Here is a 22,824-nt window from a genome sequence, read left to right on the forward strand (position 1 = left end):
ATTCCTGATTCTCCCCACCCCATGCCAGAAAGACAAGCTGGTGGCCAGGAGAGGCTGGGAAGGGTCAGTAATTCTGGTCCATACCAGCCGTCTAGAACGGAAGGCCATTAGCATTTCCCTGCTCAGAACCAGAATCTGTAGATGCAGTGATTTTATGTTTTTGTAGGTACGGTGATTTGCACACGATAGACTTTCTTTGCTCATCAACTTTGGTTTTCCAGTAAAGCTTTTATTTAAAAAAAAAATAAATAAAAATTCTATTACTCTTTGCTGGGCTTTGCTGAAACCAAAAGCTTTAGTCCACATTGGGCTGAAAGTGTAAAGGCAGAGGCAGAAGAGCAGGTGGATAGGGATCAGAGCATGGAAGTTTGGGAGGAAAGAAACATGTCTGGCTTCCATCCCATCTGCAGCTTCCTGGAATCCCTACTGCTCAACCCATACGGGTCTGAGCTGTAGTTCCATTAGGGAACTGGTTCTCTCACAGCCACCTCCTGCCTAGAGACAGTCCAGTAGCTTGGGCTGGAGGAGACAGCAGTACCTTGCAGTGTCAGAAGGGAGCAGCAGTTCCAGCAAGAGCCCCTTTATTCTTTCCAAGAGATATTTAGGCAGGAAAGGAAGGGTAAAAAACATTATTTACATAGCATGCGGTCCTCTTATTTTTATTTTTTTAAAAACATTTTTTATGGGGCCCTCTTTTGAGGACCTCCCTATATTCCTCTCCAAGTCCAAAAGGATCAGTGTGAAGATCTTCAGTGTGGTGGGCAAGGGGTTCAGAAAGCTCCTGGACTCTGGAAGAAGCATCCATATGGCCTCAAGGCAGTCAGGCCTTTGAGCTCTGCGCTCCTCGTTTAGTTAAAGGCACTGTTCTTTTGGTGCAAAGTGGGGGTCGGCTGCATGAAGTACCCTTTGGCCAGGAGAACCGGTCCTGCACCCTCTGCATCAGGATCCCTGACTGCCAGCCTCTTGTCAGCCTCAGAGGAGGCAGAGTCCCATGGAGAGGATGCAGCTGCCCAGTTCCTGACGCCTACTGGCCCCTCCCTATCTGTTTACAGGGACAACAGAAGATTCCTGGAGCCTCTGGAGAAGCTGGCTCTGTAGGTCTCCCTCTATCACCTTCCACCAAAAGTAGTTCTCACCCCGAATCTTAGGGGGCTCATCTTGGCTTCCTGGGTTCCGAAAAGCCACTGTCACCAGGGCATTGAGGCAGATGCCATCTGTTTGGTCTCTGCCCAGGTGCTGCAACCCAAGCAACCCCTTGGTTTCCACTGTCAAATTGTGAAGGGTCAGACACTCCTGCAGCAGCCGCAGGATGGCCACCTTGATGCCACCCCTCTGCTCCATCAGGGTAAAGCCACAGGCAGCAATGGGCAAGTGTGGTATCCCCACCATGCCCACCAGTACCCACACAGTCTGGACACTGGTAAAAGTGACAACAAGCCTCAGGCATATCACACTGCAAGGCAACTCCTGGGGCAGAACCAGAGGGTGCCTAGCCTGCTGGTGGTACTTGGCGGCCAGCTCAATCAGGTACAGAATGTCATGGGCTCGAAGCGGACTGGGCAGGGAGATCCTCGGGTACCAGCCAGCCTGCAGAGACTCGGCATCTGCCTCCTTCAGCGTCTTGAGAATTCCACCTAGGGGAGATTTAAGGGACAAGGAGGGGAGAGGGTATGTCCTGTGAGTAGTAACAGAGCTAAGTGTGGTAGTGGACTCTAGGAGGCTGAGGCAGGAAGAAAGCAAGTTTGAGCCAAGCCTGGAAAACAGTGACTTATGGAGACTCCTGTTCAAAACAAAAGAGACTGGAATGTAGTTCAGGGCAAAGGCCTTGGGTTCATTCAATTCCCAGTATCCCCACCACCACCACAAAAAGAAGTATCAGGTCTGGCAGAAAAAATTAACACGTAGGCACACCAATCATGACCTCTCAGGCTGCAACCAGCCAGTAATTGGCCAGTACCAGTCAGAATAGGGTGCTGGCTGCAAAGGGGCCCATCTTCTGGAAGAATAAGCTGGGGGAAAAGGGACAATCAGCTCTAGCTCAAGTGCCACTAGGTGGGCCCTACCTGTGGCGCGAGCGAGGAACACGAAGCGGATCCAGGAGGGACCCCGCTCCTCCATGGACAGCAGCGTCACGGGCTCACAGTGCAGCCCAGCCTCCTCCCTCACCTCCCGCTGCAGCGCCTCCACGATGGTCTCCCCGGGCTCCATTCGCCCTGCAGGAAGGTACCATGACCCTCGGCACTCCCTCTTAGCCTCCTGGATCAGCAGCACCTCATCCTAGGGAAGGAGAGAGAGAGACTCTTAGCGCCCACTATGGTCAGCAGCTCTCCGTACCCCGAGGCCACCTTGGGTCTCAAACAGGGTACCCCACGATTCCCTTCCTAGTGGACACCTTGCAGTGTATCCGGAGACAGCGCCTTTGGGGCTAGCAGCTGCAGCTGTCTCCTCTGCACTAATTCATCTACTGGATTTAGAGAGGTTCCTTTACAGGAAGGGGCTGAGATCCCTGGAAGCTGCTTCTGAGGCTGGAGAGGAGGCCCAAAGGTAGGGCTGCCACTATCCTACAGTGATTTATGTCTTTCTATGTCACCGTGTAGCTTCCGCCTCCTCATAGTCAGGCTGGGCTTTGAAACTGACCCCCACCTCCACCCTGCTCTGTAAGACCTGTCCCTATGGCCCTGGCTCTTGTAGTTACAATATTGACGGAGTAGGGATGAGCACCAAAAAGAGCTCCTAGGGGTTAGGAGGCTCCACTGTAAACTCCTCTCTACTCCCCGTGGGGGCAGGAGGTCTTAGAAGCCCGGCAGCCCTGCCAAGAGAGCCCAGTCTGCGTTGGGCACCGCGATAGGCGCTTGGGAAGGGAAGCGGAAGACCACAATCCTCTCTTCTAGGACCTGAGGCCTAGCGGCCGTGATGGGCGGCCAGGGCCTCTGTTCCCTCCTCTATCTGCATGATCTCGGAGCTCAGATCCTAGTGTGAGAGTGCTTTGTAAAACTGGGAAGCGTCACGCACAGGGGGTGGCCGCGGCCGTCAGTCTTCGGTCCCCACCTGGGCCGGCTGCGCGCTCCCGAGGCCCCGTGGGGCCGGCGGGGGACGCTCACCTGCTCGTTGAGGAACACGGCCAGCACCACGTAGCAGACATCCCTCCGCAGCCGCACGGGAGCCCGGGGCTCGCCCGCCGGCTCTGAGTCACAGCGCTGCACCGGCAGCCCCTGGCCCCCTAGCACGGCCACCAGCTGCCCCTCCAGGCTTTCCGAGGCCATTAGGTCCCCCGGGGGGCGGCAGACCCGAACCCAGCGGACCCCGCCGGCGGGCGGGCTGGGACGTGCGAAGCATGGGACCCTGCGCCCTCGCCCTCCAACCCGGCGGACTCGGGCCAGCGCGAACGCGGAAGCTGATAGGTCGCGCGTCACCGCGGCCTGCGCCGATTGGCCAGCCCACGGAGTCGCCTAGGGGGCGGGGTCAGCTCATGAAGGGGCGGGGCGTCCTCTGGGCGTCTTAGGGACCCAAGTCCAGCTTCGGCTGTCCTGTGTCACCCCTCGCTTTCTTTCAGTCCCTCTCAGGATGCCTCCCGCTCCGACTTCGCTCATTACCTACGCACACTTGTCCGTGCCGGCCCGACGATGTCGTCATCCTGCCTGCAGGTGTTGGGCGCCTTTGCGGACAGTGGTGTCACAAGCTCGATGACGTCACGCAGCCCTGGGCCAGTCACTTGGACCCACTGTCTGCTTTTATCATAAACAAACTAAGACATTGCCCGAGATGATCGCTTCCCAAATAACTTCCTTCTTACTCCTTAAAATGTACTGAATGTCACAGTACATTTTTGTATTGAATGGCACATACACTGTCGCCATGGAGATTCTGATCTAGTTGGAGAGATGGACACAGACATGTCATAAAAAGTCACCTGAGGGTAGGAGACTAAGTATTAAATGACTGGTTTGGGCAGAAGATGTGACAGAGGAGGGAGGAGGCAGGGCTGAGATGCGGGATGATGGAGTGGGAGTCAGCAGCCTTCCTCAGCGCCCCCTGCCCACCCCATTTCTTATGCAGCGTCGGGTCTCTCTGCAGACTGTGCCCGTTGAGGGCTGGGGCATGGGGAACAGGGTGTGGGTTGTTTTGGGCGGCTCCTGTTTCTCTCCCAGCCTGACCTTTCCTCCTCAGAGCTTCCTTTAACCTCCTGTCAGGACAGAAGGCAGAGCCAGCTGGAAAGAATCGACAAGCAAGCCAAGTCTGGGCTCCCCACGATGTCCGATGTCCGGGAGGCCTCCCCTTCCTCCCTCCTGCTGGCTTTGTGCACCTCCCTTTGGTGACTGGATGAGGGGCTTGGCGATTTTGACATAGCTTTGGACTTCAAGCCAGATGTCTAGCCACTGCTGGCTGGCTGGCTCTTTCTGTGCTCCTGGGTAAGCTATGTCCTCAGTTTCCTTATCTGTGCTGTCAGGTCACAACAGCCCTCATTTAACAGGGTGTTGGGAAGCCAAGGTGTGCAGAGAGATGCTGTGTGGACAGTCCAGCCAGGCTGCTTGCCAGTTCTGCAGGCCGGGCCCTAACAACCACAGCCCTTGTCCGTCCCACGTGAAAATGGGCTGCCCTACAACTGCACTCCACTGTCAGGAGTCCCAGCCACGTGGGACTGGCGTCCTTATGTCCTCCTCAACCACTGATGCTACTGCATGTTGTCTGCATCTGGGTCCCTGGGTCAGGTGGTGGAATCTCGTAGGCCCAAAAATGTTTGAAGACTGTGGATCTGTGCTCTGGTGCAGTTCTAAGAACTCCCATGCCACAAACAACTAAACTTGTGTGGGTCGGGACCCAGGGGCTCCACAGCAGCCTGTTGACATATTTGCTCCTTGTGTGTGTTCATATCCCTCAGTTTTCCCATCTGTGAAGTGGGGCAGCCTTGGTTACAGACTCCTTTCTGCCTCCCAGGGATGAATCGAGAGAGAGTGAGGTCATGTCTGGGCAGGGCTCTGGGAGCTTCAGAGGCACCCTATGATAAACACCAGGCGGTCTAACTGCCTAGAAGAACAGAGGCTGCCACAAACCACAGCTCTGCTCCCCATTATCAAGGGAGTGGGGCACGCACTTCTCTCCTGTGGAGCGGGCATCGGCCCCCTTCCAGACAGAGCTGAGGCAATAGAATAGGCAGATGTCCTGAAGGCTCCTTCCTGCTGTGCTGGCTGAGACAACAAAGAGAGAGCATTGCCCAAGCCTTGGGAGAAAGAGGCAGGTCAGAGCCGGAGGCCCTGAGACAAAAAGAAGAAAGTGAGGGAGCAAAGGAGATGAAAACAAGGCTTAGGCTGGGTAAGGTGGGACACAACTGTAACCCCAGCACTCAGGAAGCTGAGGCAGGAAAACTGAATTGGAGCCAAGCCCGAACTACATAATGAGTTCAAGGCCAGCCTGTACTACATAGTGAGACTAAAAACAAAAAGCAAAACAAAAAACAGTGACAAAATACTTACAGCAAGACTGTGGGTGTCCTTTGTTTCTAGAAGGGGAGGGATGCGGCTAGCATGGGTGGCCAGTCTTTGTGGCAGACAGGAGTGGACTGACACATACACCCTCATGGAGTGAAGACTGAGCTGGCCACTTGGGCCATGAATCTGCATATGTTATGAACACAAAGCTAGAAGGCTTGGGGTAGGCAGGCTTGGGGACACAGGGATGGGAATGGGGACAGGGACAGAGACAGGGATAGGCAGTCAGGGTGAGGACATGGTCTGTGATGATGGTCATTTACAGAGCAGCGGCTCCGCTCTCTTGACAGAGTAGGGAGGCTGAGGAGGACAGTGGCCCGCCAGGGGAGGAGGACGTCTGGCTGCAGAGGGGGAGGTTCTGCCACTGGCTCCCTGTGTGACCTTGGGGAAGCCTTGGGCCTTGTCAGATGTTGGCATTGTTGGATCCTGGAGTAGAAAAAGAACATTAGTGGTGAAATCCCAACGAATTCTGTCGTGTTGCTGAGAGTTCACATCAATGTTAATGGCTTAGTTTTGATAAAGGCACCGTGTTTATGTAAGATGTTCCCATTAGGGGAAGCTGGGTGAAGGATAATTGGGAACTTTTTGTGCTGTCTTTGTGGCCTGACTATAAATCTGAAGTTATTTCAAAATAGAAAGTTAGAATTTTATAAGAAAGAGACGGAAGCAGATGTTGCCTATGTGCACCCCGAATTTACTTCTGGTGCTGTGGCTTGTGTGTCTGTCTCATGTGGGTCAGAGACAGGGGCTTCGGCAGAGGGTGGGTGATGGGCTGCTGACCCCAGCCAAAGTAGAGGCCCAAGGTGTCTTCATGGGGAACACTGCCCTAAGTGCTCCAGGGTCAGTGCCCACCTTGGCAGACTCCATTTCTAGATCCAGTCCTAGGACAAATGGGTATTCATCCACCTGCTGGGGCAGTGAGTCACACCAAATATGCCCCTGAACACCAAATGTGATCCACCAGGGAAGGGGAGAGAAGGTGAGGTCGTGTGGGGAAGAGAGAGGCTCGGGGACTTGTCCAGCCCCACCCCGATGCACAAAGTGCCGAGCAGCATCTTCCCAGGAAAGACTCTGTATTTTGGGCTCCGGGGTGACATCAGGACAGTCTTGAAGGTGAGGTGTAAATAGCAATGTGTCATCCAGTGCTGCCTGGAACACAATCAGCTCTAAAGTGCATGCAGTAGGAGGACAGAGAAGAGGGCAAGCTTCTCTTTAAATTCTGTGAAGCGCTAAGACTGCACCATAAATGAGGTGGCTTGAGTCAGAAAATTTGGTTCAAATCCCAGCTTTGCCACTAAAATTGCTGTGTGACCTTGGGTGACTTATTTAACCCCAATTTGCCGGTTTTTTTCCTCTGAAAAATGGAAATTCTATCTGCCTCAAAATAGTGACACAAATTAAGAGATATCATTTAAGTGAAAAGGCATTAAGTAAAAGAAAGACATGGCACAGAAAACATAATTTTTCTGTTTTTTTTTTTCTTTTTAATCCTAAGAAAAAGTGAAAGTAACTGAACCTACAGTGAGGAAACCTAACTTTTTTTAAAAAATGTAGATGGTTATGTAAATCATGGCACCACTGATTAATGAAATACACGCAGCCACTTAAAATGAAGACTAGGCAGCAATACCGAAAATGATTACAATCCTGTGTTAAGAGAAAGCAACCAAATCCGAGGTGCCCCAATTCACCCATGTGCACAACAGATGCCTAGAGAAGATGCTAGAAAGAAATCCACCCAAATACTCAGAGTGGTTGGGTCACGGATGATAGAGATGGGTGTCAGGTGGCTATCTTATTTTCCAAATGTCCTCAACATGTTACACTTATAATAAAAAATTTTATTTAATAAAAAAAATTCCCCAAACCACAGCAGGAACAATTAGGGATGACGCGAGGTGGAGTGTTGCTGGGGTAGAAATACATGGGGTAGGGGGCGGAGGGCTGAGCCACACCAGGGCCTCGGGGACAGGGCAGGGAGGGGATAGCAGCAGCATTTGAGGTGGGGAAGCTCGGTCCCCAGGCTGTGGCCACCGTGGGTGGTGGGGCTGGGCACAGGCTCCCCTGCGCCTCCCTCCAGCGTGGGGCAGACAGGAGAGGCGGGTGGCCTGGAGTTTATGGGGACAGGGGGGTTCTGGAGTCCACAGCTGATGTCGCACAGGGAATCTACTCAGTGCTGTGCAGGGGACTTCCTCACTTCCGTCTGCTGTCACACTCAAGGGTATCTTCAGGGGGCAGCGCCCCGGAAGGCTCCAGGCTCCCAGAGGAAGAACAGGCCAGGGTGTTTGAGGGGACCCCTGTCCCCTCCTGCCTTTGTCTGTGTGCCTCTGCTCCAGGGCAAATTTCCTTGTTTCTCCTCCCATCCCAGACCATGTGGCCTGCAAGAGCAGGGCCAACCACATTGGCAGCATCACAAAACAACAGATTTTAATGGAAATCACACAGTAAGGAGGGAGGTGGGAGGCTGCAGTGGGGGCAAGGTGGCACGGCCCATGTCATTCCCTCCAGCCTGGGCAGTCCCTGATGCCCTGTCCCCCATGCTTAACAGCAATTCTGGCAAGAGGGCAGGGTTTCTGTGGCCCCTAGTCCAGCACAGCCGCAGCATGCAGGGCTGCCTGGAAACCCAGTGAGGGTGTGGGTGGTTTAAGCAGAGCTTGGGACACAGGTAGGGATTAGGCAGCGGAAGAAAGTGTTGCTTAAGCCAGAATGATTCCCAAGGTCTCCCCAAGAAAGGGCTGTTTGTCTCCTGGATTGTGGCACAGGGATTGGAGGGAGAGTGTTCCACCTCTCCATGGTACGACCTGGTACCATGGAGAGGGGCACAGGGTAGAGCAGGTGCCAGCCTGCAACAGGCAGGTGTGTCAGTGGCACTACGGTTGGCTTTACTGCCAGGACAAGGGCAAGGAATGGGGTAGAGTGGTGTTTGTGGGATTGGCCCAAAGTCCCTAAGTCCCCCAGTGCTATTCCCTGATGAAAATATGTCTGGCCTGAGCACCTGGTCTACCCGCCCACCACTCCTTCCCCTAGACACCAAGGGTCCCTTATTTAGCCTCTTTTAATGTTCCCACGGCCACCTTCACTGCTTGGAACACAGCCCAGTCCATCTAGGAAAAAGACGACAAAGAGCTTTCAGTCATGTGCCAGGGTCCCCTGGCTCCCCGCTCCCAAGGCCAGCCTTCCTCTCCACAGGTGCTTGGCTGCCTGCTTGGCAGGGCTGAATCTGTCCTGTCCTGCCCACTGACGTTGTGCCCAGGGGCACTTGGGCAGCACACCCAGCCTGTTGGTCAGTGTCACACTCACTTGGGCATAAAGCAGGCGGCAGTCAGGGGGCAGGCTGGGTCCCTGGTAGCAGAGCTGAGCAGAGAGGGCAGCTGTCTCAGGGGACAGGAAGTGCTGGGTGACACTGACTGTGCTCACCAGGCCTTGCACCTGTGCCAGGGAGGAGGTGGGCATGAGGGTCAGCCAAGGTTCGAGGTCACACATTTCCCTACCCCCATTCCTGAGCTCTGCTCCCTGTGATGAACCCCACCAACTCCCAGGGACAGAAGCCCTGGATGCAGCACCAGGCACCCCACAGGTCACATCCAAAACCAAGCCAAAGGTGCACTGGAGAGACAGGTCCCTCCATCAGCACCCTACAGCCAGACCGGATCTCTGACTCCATGATCCCTCAGCCTCTCCTCTCTTTTCCCCAGTGGGCTGCAGTCTCCGCCCTACTAACTCTCAGGCACAGAGAGACACTGCCTGGCCCTGGGGGTGATCTTGTTGCTGAAAGCCCGATCTCTCCACAGAGCCTCCCCGCCAGGGAAGCACCTGGTGGGGCGCCCCGGCGGGCACCAGCACAGCCTCTCCAGGGGCCTGCAGCAAGGTCCAGCAGCTCACACCCCACTCTTCCCGCAGGCGCCGCCGCAGCCCTGCATCCAGGTAGCAGCTGCCTGGGGCGCCGGGCTCCAGGGTCCCTGCCCCAGCCGGGCACACCTCAAAGAAGAGCAGTCTAGATGAGCCCGGGGCGGGGGGGGGGGCAGGGCTGCAGGAGAGCAGGGGCAGGGGCTTTACAGAAGCTGGGGGAGCAAGAGATAGTTGAAGAGGTCAAGTTCGAAAGGACAGGCAGGGGGAGGGCATGGGTAGAAGAGAAGGGGCTGGTTGTGAGGGGCGGAGGCAGCTCAGCTTTTAACAGGACAAACACTCCGAGGGAAGGAGCTTAGAGGAAAGGATTAAGGGTGCTCCAGCTCTGGGTCTAAATCCCTGCTTTCCCAGGGCAGGATACCCTTCATAGCCTCAGTGGCCCTGAACTGCCCTCATGCCCTGCCCATGGTACCCCTTTCTCCAAAATCCAGACAAATGTCCTGCAGAAGCCCCATTCATAAGCCGTCTATGCCATGAGCTCTTCACCTGGAGCCTGGTGCGCTAACTGTGAGTGAGCAAGTAGCTGTGTCTCCCTGCAAGGGAGTCAGTTAGGAACCTCTGGGACCAGAAAGAGCAAGCCTGCCCAGCAGCTCCAATTCCCAGTGGGTGGACGGGCTTGTCTGTCCAGGCTGGGGCTTCCACAGCTGACACAGCTACAGGAGCCGTGGCAAGCCTGACCGGAGTGGGAGCACTGGGCATGCTGGGACCCGTGAGGCCAAAGGAGGTACACAGGGCAGCACCTGCAGTGGCGAGCGCTCACCATGCTCCTACTGGCCACTGACTCCGCCCAATTCAGGTAAGTCCTGGTCATGGTCCCTGGACTATGAGACCGAACTGGGTAGGCTGGTGGACGGAAACCAAATCAGAGCCCAGGGGAGTCCCAGCCAGGTGCCAAGCCCTTTGCCTCAGAGTCAGGCCCATCCTGGGTCTACAGCAGCGTTTCTTAGGCCACCCGGTGTGAATGTGCCCTGCAGAGCTCCCCAGTGAATCACCCTGGCGGGCCACATGAGACTGCCCACTGCCAGCTGCACCCCCACCAGCCGAGGCAGCTGCCTGTGACAGTGTGCTTCTGCCTGTGCTAGCATCTGGGTGCACATCTGCAGATGTGTGTGCCTGTGGGCCAGGATGGAGATGGGGTACAGGACAAGGCCTTAGCATCTGCATGTCTGTATGTGTGCTTGTCTTAGTGGGGGACACTTGTGGAAGTCTTTTCTCTGGAAGACTGGGCTCAGCTGGACTTTAAAGCCTTTATGTTGTTTGTTTTGAGACAAGGTGTCATTATATATTTCAGGCTAGCCTTGAATTCACTGTATAGCTCAGACTGACCTTGAACTGAGATTCTCCTGCCTCAGCCTCCCAAGTGCTGTGATTATAAGCATGTTGCCACTTTGCCCAGCTTCACCCTATCTTAACCTTGCTGTCTCACCTATCCTGCCCTTCTGGAGCTTTTGCCTCTGACTCACTTCCCAGCCTCTTCTCCTTCCCCTCCCCTCCTCTTCCCTCCCCTCCCTTCCCTTCCCCTCCCCTCCCCTCCCTTCTATCATGGGCGGGTCCCTCACTCCACCTGCCAGCCTGTCTCTCTCAGCTGTTTTCCCATAAGTTACCCCTCATAGGATGGAACCATGGAAAGGGGAGCAGCAGGGGCCCCCCTGACCTGCCAGCACCCTCACCCCAAAGCCCAGGAAGAGAGGCTGCCTGCACCCACAAGAAGCACGGGGTAGTAATAGGGTGGGAACAGATATGAGCTCAGATCCCAGTTCCTCCACTGAGCCTTGGTTTTCTCGTCAGCAATGTGAGACAGCAACCATTCCCACCTAGGGGCAGCAAGGGACCACTGGCCAGGGCCCTTAGGACAATGCCCAGCCAGCACCCACCATCGCCCATCTCATCCTGAAGCCCGGATCTTCCTGCTGTGCCCTCCTGCTCCTCTCAGCCCCGCCACAGACTTGGGGTTCCTTTCTGTGGGCTGCCTTTGTGAGTAGGGGTTGTGCAGCTCCCCAAAGGGGCTGGGGTGGGGAACGAGCAGGCGGGGACCACACACTGCCAGGCCAGGTGGGTGCAGGTGGAGGGCTCGAGGCTCCCTCCTCACCATGTGGAGAAAGCGACGGATGCGCTGGGCGTCCTGTGCCCGGAACACGTGCCACACAGTGCTGACCTGGCTGCCCGGAGACCAGAGTCCCTCTCCGTCCAGGCTGGAAAGGAGGTCTGTGGGAGAGACAGGTCAGGTGCATCCAGGGCACATGAGAGGGACTCTTGCTTTGATGGTGTGTCCTCTCTCCTACCCCCAGCTGAGGACCCACCTTTCTGTGCCCGGTGCCAGGCAGGCAGTGGTGCCTCTGCATGTACCAGTACACTGACCAGGTCAGCCACCTCCACACACAGGTTCTTGGTCCCCAGGTGTCCACGGTGTGGGCTTACGCCTACATGAAGGTAGAAATGGGGTAAGAGAAACACTCGTGCCTCCAGGACCCTTACCTCTGACGCCTGATGAGGGGGATGAGATGGGGTAGGGAGCAGGCAGGAGTGGCAGGCACTCACCATGGGCTGCCCAGAGCTGGGGCTCCAGCGAATGCAAGGTGAGGCCCGGTGGGAGGTAGGAAGCCAGGTTGAGTTTCCCATGGTGGGCACAGTACTCTGGGAGTGGCAGGCTGGAGGCCAGGTTCTCCATCCTGTGGGCGGCAGGGGTCACACTCAGTGGGTCCAGCCCAGGCACAGAACCCCTCATTGTTGGGCTTCACTCCCAGAGGGCAAGCTGTGAGTGCTGAGGGTCACTTGGCAGGGGTGGAGGTGAAGGCAGTGGGTAGGGGTGGACGTGGAAGGGCTGGGGCTGGGGAGCATGGCTGTAACCCACACACCTGCTGGCATCCTCGTCTCCCAGAGTTCGGTGCAGCAGAAGGACGGAACCCTCATCTGACTTTGGGCGACCTGGGGGAAGGCACAGAATGCCCTTGGCCCCTGGCGGAGCTCCAGGGCTGGCAGAAGTACCTGCTCTCGTCCTGCTTCTAGTGACACTTAGATCACTCCAGGGTTCCCTTGTCACCCCAACCCTCAGACTCATGCACCCAGCTCCCTGTAGTCCACATCAGGGATACTCACTTTCAGGCCGGGAGAATCCCTCCCAAAAGACTGCAGTGTCCAGGCTTGTGGGCTGTGGGGGCCCCAGGGCGGTCAGTGCCCGCACCTGGCCTCCCAGTGCCCCAAGAGCTTCCATCCCCCACAGGCCACCTTGCAGCGTCCTCTGGATCCCTGACACCAACACAGGCTGCAATGAGGAGAAAAGGGGGACTCAGGAGGATGGAGGGAGCCCTGCTGTGGCCAGATGGGGGCTGCTGGAGTGGCTCCAGCTCTTCAGACCCAGGCACTAGTAGGAAGGGAGGCTGGCTCACCTGGCCCTGCCTCCAGTGCTCCTGGAACAGGTGGAAGCAGCGCTGAGGCCTGGGCTCCTGCAGCCACAGCAAGGCCCCAGGAAGAGGCAGCCGGGGCCGCACCGGAGACAGGGACAAGCCTAGGCCCTTGCGAAGGCCTGGTCCACCTCGCAAGCCTGGCCCCAGGGCCTTCTCCTGGATCTTCCGCTCCACCACCTGCGCGATGATGCTGTCCAGGATGTTAGTGATGCGATCGTCCTGCAGGAAAGGAGGGACAGGAGGCTCAGGACCGGCCAGGCCCCACAAAGAGGACCAACCAGCCTCAGGACCCCAGGTTCCCAGCCTCCCGTCAGCCCTTGCTCACGCTGGGCAGGGCCGGTGTGACGGGGGCGAAGGCCATGTGGATGCGCTCATGCCCCAGGCAGAGTTTGACAGCAGTAGAGGCCAGCAGTTCACAAAGAGAGGGACAAGGCAGGGGCCCTCGGCTGGCTCGGTCCTCTGCTGGGGTCTCAGTAGAGTCTGGGGTCTCTGCAGTCAGGGAGGAACATGGTAAGGGCTTCCTGTGTTGTCCCCATTTTTCCCTGGACAGATGGCTCCCCTCATCTCCTGGCCAGTCTACTCTGTCCTCCTGGCATCTCCCATCTGCTGAACTCTAGGGCCCTCTCCTCCCCACAGCACTGTTGGAGAGGGCAGCTCGGAAGCCTCTGAAGATGAGAAGGGCCTGGGGCGGGTGGGAGGGCTCACCCCAGGGCAGTGATGGAGACTGTTGGCTGTGGGTGAGAGGGTTTTTTGCCAAAGCAATCCAAGCCACTCTCAGAGACTCCTACTGCTGCCCTCCCCGCCTCAGCCTCCAGCCCATCCTCCAGCTGGCACCATCGAGGGGGGCAGGGAGTCACTCACCCTCTTTGATGTCCTTGGTCCTGTTGGAATTCCCATTGCAGGAAGGTTGTGGAGTTGGGGGAGTGTTCTCTGTTGCCTCCTTCTGTTAAACCCACACACCACCCCCCAATCCAGCCAGAGATTTAAAAAATGATAGACACGATTCAACTCAACCTATAAGAATTAATGCAGGACACTTGTAGGCCTTCAAATGGTGTGCACAAGGGTAAAGTGTTACAGCACATAAAGGAGAATAAAGCTGTGCGTGGGCTTTGCTGAAGGGTACGGTGTATACTGAAATAAATGTGAATAAATAAATAAATGACTGCAAAAAGTCTGTCAAAATGTTGATGATGGCACAAGAAGTCCTATTAGTGTATCTGTATTTTTTTGCTTTTTCCCTCATACTCGCCTAAGTTTTCCATGTTTTCCAAATTTTCTACAATGGATATGTGGCAAGAGTGTGTATCTGCCACTCAGAGTGTACTTAATGAACTTTTTCTTTCTTTTTTTTTTTTTTTTTTTTTTTTTGCTTTGTTTTGAGACAGGGCTTAACTGTGTAGTTCAGGCTGGTCTTAAACTCATTATGTAGCCCAGAATGGCCTCAAATTCGAGGTTATCCTCCTGCCTCAGCTTTGAGAGTACTGGGATTACAGTTGTGTGCCATGATGCTTGCTTAATGAACTATTTCTTGAATGGCTAACTTTCATCATAAAAACATGAACTTCATAATAACCTTGAACGATGCATGCTGGGCACACACACTATGTACTAGGTACTCAGGGTACATAGTAGGATGACAGATACGTCACCAAAACAGCCATGGCTGGGGGCGTGTCCACACCCTTCAGCATCTCTAGAAGGTAGTGGCAAGTGCTGAGCTAGAAGATATACAAAAGAGGCCAGGATTCCAGGTGCAGAGGGCATGAGGACTTCTGGTAGGGATGTGGGGAGAAGGGGCCAAGTGCTAGTGTGGGCTGCAAGGGTCCTAATTCCCAGAAGGGAGGATGTGGCCTGATTCCCTGGGTTCTAATCCCTCTTCATCCAAACCTCTTGCAAAAAAGGCTAGCCATTTGCAAGCACCTGCTCCATCTTAGGGCCCACCCACTAGTCCTCAGCACCTTGGCCACCCCGTTTCTTACCTGCTGTCCCCCAGCCCCTGGGGCCCACACCCGGGCATCAGCTTGGCAGAGACAGTGCCCTCGAATGTCAAACTTGGCCCAGACCTGGTGCATTGCAGTGCTCAGTTCTGCCAGTGCTGGAGTGGAAAGAGAGACAGAGTTTGGTGATGTGAGCAGGACAGATGCTTGACCTCTCCAAGGGGGAGGTTTGACCAGGGTCAAACACAGCCAGACAGGAAGCTTGCTTCCCTCAGGACCCACCCACTGCATGCTCCACCCCTCTGCTGGCTCACCCTGGCTAGAGACAAACTGGGTCAGCACCAGGGAACAGGCAGTGTGCCCAGCCTCCTGAGCACACTCCTCCAGGGACTGCTCCTGAGAACCTGCAGGGTAGGAGGGAGAAGCTGCAGATCAAGAAAGCATAGTAACCACAGGTTAAGGTCAGGGAAGAAAGCCCAGGACATGATATTTAAACCAGGGCTCAACAAGCCATTAAGCTGGATGTGATGGCACATGCCTGTAATCTCAGCACTCTGGCAGGCTGAGGCAGGAATATACAAGTTAGAGACCAATCTGGACAATTCAATAATTTAGCAAGGCCCTGTCTTAAAGAAAAAAATTAAAAGGCTGGAACATCACTCAGTACAGAGGCCTCGGGTTAAATCTCTAGTACAAAAACATTCCATGAAGCTTCTGCTTCCTGATAAACTTGGGCACATAGTGACACTGGACCCTGCAGAGCTCAGAGGTTTCACATGCTTGGATGTTTTGCAAGATGCTCATATGGCAGAGAGTGTTCTGATTCTGGAATTCTTTTTTGGCCATCTCCATTGAGACACTGGGACACTTTTAAGACCTCAAGGTGGGCAAGGGGAGCCAAGAGGAGAAAGCTGAGAATGATGGAAAGAACAGGATGGAATCAGAAGACAAGCCTTGGTCCTGGCTGCAACATTTACTAGCTCTGTGACCTTGCACGAGTCACTTAACCTCTCTGGGTTTTTCTCATCTGGAAAAGGGAGGCAATATACCTGCCTCAGCATGTTACAACAGGTTTTAAAAGGTGCAAGCTGAGCAAAGTGAGAGGCCCAGAGCAGGCTCGCAACTTCCGTTAAGGGTGGAAGAGGACACAAAGCCCTCTGATCTGGGGAGAGGGAAAGGTCTGCTCTAAGGGGCAGTGGGCAGTGGTGACTAAGGCTGGAGCTGGGCTGGAGTGGGGAAAGGTGGCCCCACATGGCAGCAGCCAGCGGTTCTGGCTCTCCTCCCTCCCTATCCAGTTCCTACCTGCCTTCTCCTTGGCTTTTCCCATACCGGCCACACGCCCACAGGCCACACACAGCCGGTGGCTGCAGCGGGGGCATCTCCAGTGGGTGTTAAAGAGTCCGTGGTGGCAGCGGCTACAGCAGCGTGGAGTGCCTGGGCTGTCCTCTGTCACAGCTGGCCCCTGGCCTGCTGAGCACAGAAAGAGCAGGGTCAGGAGGCTGAAGGTGATAGCCCTTTGAAGAGCTCAGCCTTCAGCTAGAGAGGTGAAAAGCTAGAAGTTCCTACCGAGCACCAACAGAAAATGGAGACAGGGACAGACCTTGGCCAGCCCCCTCTTGTTCCCCAGGGTCTCCCCCTAGAGACCACCTAACCAACAAGTCCCCCAGGATGCCACCCTGCCTGCCTTCCCCTGGCCCAGGGATTTCCTCTGAGCCTGAATTACTAATCCATGCCACTTCCAGCACGTTTGTCTACCTCCCTCCCTCCCAAGCCCTAAGTGTTACCAGAAATCGAAAGGCATGCCACTACTTAGGTGGCCTGTCCCTTAGGGAACTCTGTATAGAAGAAGAAGACACTTCCAGGGCCACCCCGTTCTTACATAAAGAAATGGATTAAGAGCTAAGTTTCAGATTAGGTTGTAGCTGGTAGGTGGGAAAGGTGCCGCTGAACAAGTATTCGACAAACACCTGATTGTATCCCAGGTGGGCGCAGACAACCCACAGACCCACCAAGAGGGCCTCTGAAAGGTGGGGCTGCGTCAGAAGTGGACCCAATGGATGAGTAAGTTTTCATGCATCAGGTAGGAAGGGAGGAGCAGGGCATTCCAGACCAGAGGCACAGCCGGTGCCAAGGCCCCAGGGGACCAACAAGCTTGGGTGATCCGGGAAGTGAAGGATGGTGATGTGTGTGCTGGGAATCCAGGCTAGGGGTGGCCAGAGCTCACAGGAGCCCCTGAAGAATTAGGGGGCTGCCTTTGTGGAGGAAGAGGAGCCACCAGGAATCACTCAGAGAGTAACAGGCAGCCAGGCCAGGTGTTTTCTCTATAACAACCACTCTGGTACTGTGAGAAGCTGCCAGAGGCTTCCCAAGCCCATGATCCACCCCAGCCAGCCCTCCCTGGTCATCAGGCCCCCAGAACCCACCCATTATGTCCCAGGACTCTTGCAGACACTCGTCTCAGCCCGGTTTTCCCCACAAGCCCTGTAGTTTTCAGAGCACTGGGTTGTACCAGGTTTCACATGTCCCAGCATCCTATCCCTGCCCCACCCAGGCCAGAAACCTCAGCGTTGACTAAGAGCCCAAGTCAGGCATAAGGACAGGGCAGGGTGTTAGCTCCTCTGAGGTCATGGCAGGCCTGGGAACCTGAAGGTTGGCCCCCGTGCAGGCACAGGAGGGAGGTTCAACTCACCTTCACGCTGGGCCCAGGCCAGGGCCTCCCGCTCCCTGCGCAGCAGGCGGCACAGGCGGTCCCCCAAACCACTCAGCAGGTGCTTGGCAAGGCCCATGCTGAGCAGGTTGGAGCCAGACCCTCCTCCCTCCTCGGAGTCTTCCTCCTGCTGCAGCTCGGCGCCCAGAGGTGGCCTGCACAGGCAGAGGAGCATAAAGAAGGCCCTCCCTGGGGAGAAGAGAGGATTCTGGGCAGCAAGGGTCGCACTCACCTCTGTGATTCCTGGGAGTGGCAGGCCAGTGCTCCCACCTCTCCAGCTGCCTGGGCACAGCTTTGGCATTGAGTGACGCCTGCCAAGAGAGCCAGGCTCGGTGTGTCCTGAAGCCTGGGGTCCTGAAGGCTGGCCTTACCACCTCGGGGTCCTGAAGGAACAATGTAGCTGGTCAGGAGTCTGAGTTTTAAGGCTCCTGTCCACCCTAACCTTAGTATCCTCTCAGCCCACACACAGCCAAGCCAGTCCCCCGCCCCAGCCTGTGAAGCATCATGGGAACCAGCAAGAGGGCCCCAGGCGGCTACAAGTTTCACACACATGCTGTGCCATGGCTTGAGGCTGCCCTGGCACAGACTGATGCCCAGGGAAGGGGTTGTCTACGATGTCGAACCCAAGGCTTTGGACAGCAGGGGCAATGGTCTTCATACAAGTGCAGGATCCAGCCAGTGTAGCCTTTGGATAGCTCCACGGAGGGCTTAGTAACACTGCTGGCTGTGTGACAAAGTGCAAAGACAATCCAGCGTGGATGTGGATGGACGGACTGAGGGTGCCGTAAAGTGAGAAGGCCAGTTTCAACACAGGCCACAGGTGCAGTAACCCAAGAAGACAAGCGAGCCAACAACTTCCCAGTCCAGATCATGGTAAGGCCTGGTGCAGACAGACATGTGCCAGCTGCAGGGGCACTGGGCAATGCCGCAGGGATGGTGCGTGAGATCCAGGCTCAGCAACACAGAACTCTGAGAAAAGAAGTCATCCCAAAGAGCCACAACTGAGGCGAGAAGTGCTGAGACCCTTGGTGAAGGACAGGGTAGCAGAGGACCCGAGGATACAGCAGCCACAGTCCTAATAGTCCAAACGACCTTCATGATCCAGCAGACCAAGAGAGGCAAGACAGGGAGTCCTTCCAGAGACAACAATGTCCAAGCCAGATTTATGACACAAAAAATTCAGAGCAGCGGACATTTACAGAATGTCTAAGTGCTACAGACTCTTCAGTGTCCTTGATGGCACAGTTACAGAGTAGTCAGGCCTTGGGGCAGTCTTCATGGGGCTGGCACCATCTTTTTTTTTTTTTTTTTGTCTTTTTCCTTTTTGTCGGTACCGGGGATTGAACTCACGACTGCCTGCTTGCAAGGCAGGCGTTTATGCCGCTGAGCTAAACCTCCGGGGCTGGCACCATCTTTATGTCCATTTCATAGATGAACTGAGGCTTGGAGAGCTGAAGTCACTCACAAAAGGTCACATGGCTGCTGATCAGCAGAGTCAGAAGCCAGCACCCTGACTCAGGGGTCCAGGCTCTGAACCACACCATTCATGGCACTGCCAGCAAAGCACCATGACTTGGCAGGGACAGAGGGAGACTGAAGCCTCTTGCTGGAATGCTCTAGCTGTAGAGGCTGAGGTGCCCCAGAGCCATGGGGATCCAGGCAGGAAACATGACATCTGGATGTGATCCACTCATAAAGGGCCCATGGGCATCCCCCACCACCGCAGAGCCTAGCCCCACCTCCCCTCCTTGCAGCCCTCTGGGCTCCTTACCTTTGTGTGCATCCTGCTGTTCCACCTCTGCCTTGCTCCCTACTGATGCATCCAGCACTTCCTGCCACCCCCTGGCCCCCTGGCCCACAGTGCCTGGGAGAGGGTCAGGTGGGCGCTTGGGGGCTGGGCCACCCATGGCTCCCTGGATGTTGGGGCTGCCTGCTCTCTTGAGGGCCCGGAGCTGGGAAGCTGGGCTCTCCTCATTCCTGGGCCAGCCACTTGGGCACCCAAACTGCTCTGAGTGCCGCGTGAGCCATGTCTTCTTCAGTTTGGTGTGGTGGCTTGGGGGACAGGCCCTGCTGGGACCCACAGCCTTCCTCGTTTCCTCGCTGGACTCAGCAGGTCCGCTGGTAACTCTCTCCTGACCTTCGTGGCACTTCCCACAAGGACCAACATCCCCCTCTCGGGCAGGTGGGTAGGAAGAGCAACAGCCCCCAAGGGTGGTAGCAGGCCCAGGAGAGGGGCACCGTGGTGTGACGGGTGGCCCTAGCTGGTATCCCAGACTGCCACTGCCAGGCACAGTCCAGACGTTGCCAAGAGTATGGACCAAGCCAGGAGGACAGGTGGGCCAGGGATTCCTCGGAACAGCATCTGAATGTCCCAGGAAAAGGGAGCAAAGATTCTTTGGCCTTCCAGCTCCTGGATTTCCCTCCCTCTGGTGGAGTGAAGGCCCTTCTGCCTCCTGGGCTCGCTGCAGAAGCCCACCAGGGGCTGAGCCCAACAACCTAGGTTCCAATGCTGCCAAGGAGGGCTCCTTTGCCAGCCTGAGAGTGCTTGGATCCTTGTGGTAAAAATTCTAGGAGAGGAGAAAGGGTTAAGTGAGTGTTGGTTTGGTTCCCAGTGTTTAAAGACAGGCAGAACTGACATCAGCATTGTCATCAATAAAACACTGGTGCTGCAAAAACACCAAGGGAGGAACTCACAGACTGGGTGATAAATGGTATCACCCTGAGTACTCCAGCGGGCTCTCCACTGCTCCAAGTTCCTCCAGATCGCCCCCCCTCCCAACACCACCAACTTCACAATATAGTACTGGACTTCACAATACAGTAGCCAAGGGGCTAATGCCTGGCAAAGGACATTCCAGATGTATTTGGATTATACTGCTCTGACCCATACTGGCTTTGCCACATTTTGGTCTTAAACTTCTGATGCTCATGCCTCAGCCTCCCAGAGTGCTGAAATGATAGGAATGTGCCAGCATGCCTAACACCACATTAGTTCTTAAACATTTTAAAATCTCAAACTGGGCAGGGCATGCAGGTTACCAGTGGGGGAGGAGCCCAACACACAGGGCAGGAGGTCACCTGCACATCCCACTTCCAGACAGAGAGGTCTTGTTTGCCTGCTTGTCCTTTGCCCCAGGACAAGGCCACACATGCCAGGGACAGAGCTTATGAGGCCTTAGCCTGGGTGGATGGCGATGGCTGCAAAGGCTGAGGGCAGGGAATAGACAGAGGGATGGAGCTGCTCTGAGAGCCGACCGCTCAGGCTGACATAGGGCCTGGGACCACTATGAGATGCCTGTCTGAGTGTCAGGTAGGCACTGCCTTATCTTTTCACCAGAATGGAGGGGCAGACTGGTGCTGCCCTGGAAGCCTCCCTGAGGACCACTGAGCTACCTTGTATGGTTGGGCCCCAGATGCCCACTCCACTCTGGCACTCACCTTGCTGCCTAGGCTGAAGGCAGAGGGTACTTTGGGCTGGCCCCCAGGATACATCCAAGGGTGCGGAGCCAGTGGCCAGTCACATGGACGCTCTGGTGGCAGGCTGGACACTAGGTAGGGTGGCAAGCAGGTGGGCACCCAAATGGGAGCTCGTTCCAGGATTTTGGTTTCCAGTAGAAAAGGGCAGTGTAAGGGCCTAAAGGCTGCAGGGTCACTCTTGGGCTGCCCACCACTATGCTCAGGAATAAGGGGGCCATAGTGAGGTGGGCACACTGGCCCACAGAAGGCCAATGGGTGGGCTAGCATTGCCTCCTTCCAGCGCAGTCCATCCTTGCTGTCCAGCCAGCTGGCCTTCCTCTCCCCATTCTGGGGTCCCTCACCCTCCAGCAGCGGGAGCGTGTCCTTGGGGCCCTGGGGGAATCCAGGGGGAAGCCAGGAGTCTGGGGCGCTCAGGACGCCTCTCCAGAAGGGAGCAGGCTCTCCCAGGCACAGTGACCCATGACGTAGGCCATCTCTTGGTGGAGTGCCTGGCTCCTGTCCCACGATGCCATTCTCAAGGACTGTCTTCTCCCAGGCAGAGGTGTCCTTCAGGAAGCTGGGCGTACTTGCCATCCCTCTCTTGCCCTCATGGGGCTCTCCCAGGGGGATCCCTGAAGCATAACCACCAAAGCATGAGCTTCTCAGGCACATGACCCAAGCACCTTACTGCTGGCACAGAATGGGCACCACACTGGCAGCACCAAAGTTCAAACCAGTTGAGGCAAGTGCCAGTCCACAGAAAGGCACCAAGCAGACTACAATATGTGGCCAGAGGGATTTTGCCTGGGATCCCTTTAATTCTGGCCCCCACCTGAATTTAAGGTGTTGAATTCAGCAAAGTCTGCCATTTTAGGGGTGACATGTTCTAGCCTCATTGAGCCAGGAACCTGGTCATAAGCTGAGGAGGAGGTCAGGGAGCAAGAAAGAAGGTGGGAGGCCCTGACTCAGCCACCTGCTGGGTGACTTTGGGGAAGTCGTGTCACCCTCTGAGCCTCAGTGAACCCTCGTGTGAAGTGGGGCTTGGGTCTCAGAGGACAAACCACAGTCTGTGTCAGTGATGCTGCTTGCTTGCCTCAGCCCCCAGCCCTAGTCAGGCTTGCAGGGCTGGGAGTGCAGGCCAGGCAGGCTGGAGTCACTGTCACCAGGAGGGCACTCAGCCAGGGGTGCTGGCTGCTGTCTCCCCACACCTGGGCGGCCCTGCCTTTGCCTCTGCCTCTTCCCAGGCCCTAGTTTCTTGGCTTCTACAGTAGAACCGGAGAATGCTGCTGGGGGCTAGGATCTCTGGGCCTTCTGGAAGGAGGGGTGGCCAGCACATTAGAAGGCATTAACTAGGAGGCTTCCACAGGGATGGGTGAGAGCCCTAGCTCAGCCCCAGTGCCAAGGCGCGGAGGGTAACTGCAGCCTGGCAGGGGGGAGGGAAGGAGGCGGGGAAAGCGGGCTGGGCCCCAGACAGAGGCAAAGGAGGGAAAATTGAACGTGAATGCTTGCGAGGGACTGGGATGACAGGTGGCACCAGAGCGGCAGCGTTTTCTAAGCGCGGTCCCCTCGGCCACCCTACTAAGCCCTAGAAGAGTGACGCGGGAGCCGTGGGAGCGCGCTGCCGCTCTCACTCGCTCTGGCTCCTGGGGATTCTGGCTCAGGGGGATCACAACTTTTGGACGCTGGGACAAGCGGTCTGGTTTAGGAGACGCAGGGACCCACTCCCTCCAAAATCCCCCGGGAGCCCCCTCTAGGCGATTACCTGGGCTTCACGGGCCGGGCGCGGCGCTGGCGGCGGCAGTCGTGCTGGCCGGCGCCGGGCACCCGCTCCCCATGGGCCGGCTCGGGGCCTCCCGGCCGCGGGCGGACGAGGACGCGTGGTCGTCGCGTTCTTCGCTTAGCGCGCTCGCGCTCTCTTTCCCCCC

At 56.1% G+C, this 22,824-nt stretch overlaps 2 protein-coding genes across 5 annotated transcripts; both read right to left on the minus strand.

Moving 5' to 3' along the window:
* Positions 1-208: 208 nt before the first annotated feature.
* Nudt18 (nudix hydrolase 18) lies at positions 209-3,401 on the minus strand. Its single transcript, XM_003479347.5, has 3 exons — positions 3,102-3,401; positions 2,064-2,277; positions 209-1,634 (listed from the first exon to the last, which is right to left on the minus strand). Exons 1-3 carry the CDS (start codon positions 3,261-3,263, stop codon positions 1,039-1,041), a joined length of 972 nt encoding a protein of 323 aa, XP_003479395.1. The 5' UTR covers positions 3,264-3,401; the 3' UTR covers positions 209-1,038.
* Positions 3,402-7,306: 3,905 nt separating this feature from the next.
* On the minus strand, positions 7,307-22,801 carry Hr (HR lysine demethylase and nuclear receptor corepressor). Of its 4 annotated transcripts, none has more exons than XM_063234854.1 (19): positions 22,662-22,801; positions 20,882-21,531; positions 19,215-20,010; positions 17,676-17,826; positions 17,426-17,598; positions 16,039-16,203; positions 15,051-15,140; positions 14,779-14,894; positions 13,658-13,739; positions 13,122-13,285; positions 12,779-13,015; positions 12,489-12,654; positions 12,248-12,317; positions 11,931-12,061; positions 11,693-11,812; positions 11,482-11,597; positions 9,300-9,464; positions 8,787-8,915; positions 7,307-8,590 (listed from the first exon to the last, which is right to left on the minus strand). In XM_063234854.1, exons 2-19 carry the CDS (start codon positions 21,491-21,493, stop codon positions 8,528-8,530), a joined length of 3,546 nt encoding a protein of 1,181 aa, XP_063090924.1. In that variant the 5' UTR covers positions 21,494-21,531; positions 22,662-22,801; the 3' UTR covers positions 7,307-8,527. The 4 variants fall into 4 exon arrangements, with proteins under 4 accessions (XP_063090924.1, XP_063090923.1, XP_063090926.1 ...); XM_063234853.1 differs by having other exon boundaries at positions 16,039-16,206; XM_063234856.1 differs by lacking the exon at positions 9,300-9,464.
* Positions 22,802-22,824: the final 23 nt, after the last annotated feature.

Source organism: Cavia porcellus, unplaced genomic scaffold, assembly GCF_034190915.1.
Source record: "Cavia porcellus strain 051 isolate PalLab524CR breed Dunkin Hartley unplaced genomic scaffold, mCavPor4.1 scaffold_24, whole genome shotgun sequence".
Lineage (NCBI taxonomy): Eukaryota > Metazoa > Chordata > Mammalia > Rodentia > Caviidae > Cavia > Cavia porcellus.

Bases quoted from the DNA above. Each gene is read 5' to 3' on its own strand.
- Nudt18 (XM_003479347.5), bottom strand. From the start codon at position 3,263: ATGGCCTCGGAAAGCCTGGAGGGGCAGCTGGTGGCCGTGCTAGGGGGC. The intron at 2,278-3,101 runs GTGAGCGTCCCC...CTCCTTCCCTAG, and splicing joins CCGTGTTCCTCAACGAGCAG to GATGAGGTGCTGCTGATCCA. The intron at 1,635-2,063 runs GTAGGGCCCACC...AATCTCCCCTAG, and splicing joins GTTCCTCGCTCGCGCCACAG to GTGGAATTCTCAAGACGCTG.
- Hr (XM_063234853.1), bottom strand. From the start codon at position 21,493: ATGGCAAGTACGCCCAGCTTCCTGAAGGACACCTCTGCCTGGGAGAAG. The intron at 17,827-19,214 runs GTAAGGAGCCCA...TTGTTCCTTCAG, and splicing joins ACAGCAGGATGCACACAAAG to GACCCCGAGGTGGTAAGGCC. The intron at 15,141-16,038 runs GTAGGAACTGGA...CCTACCCTGCAG, and splicing joins AAAAGCCAAGGAGAAGGCAG to GTTCTCAGGAGCAGTCCCTG.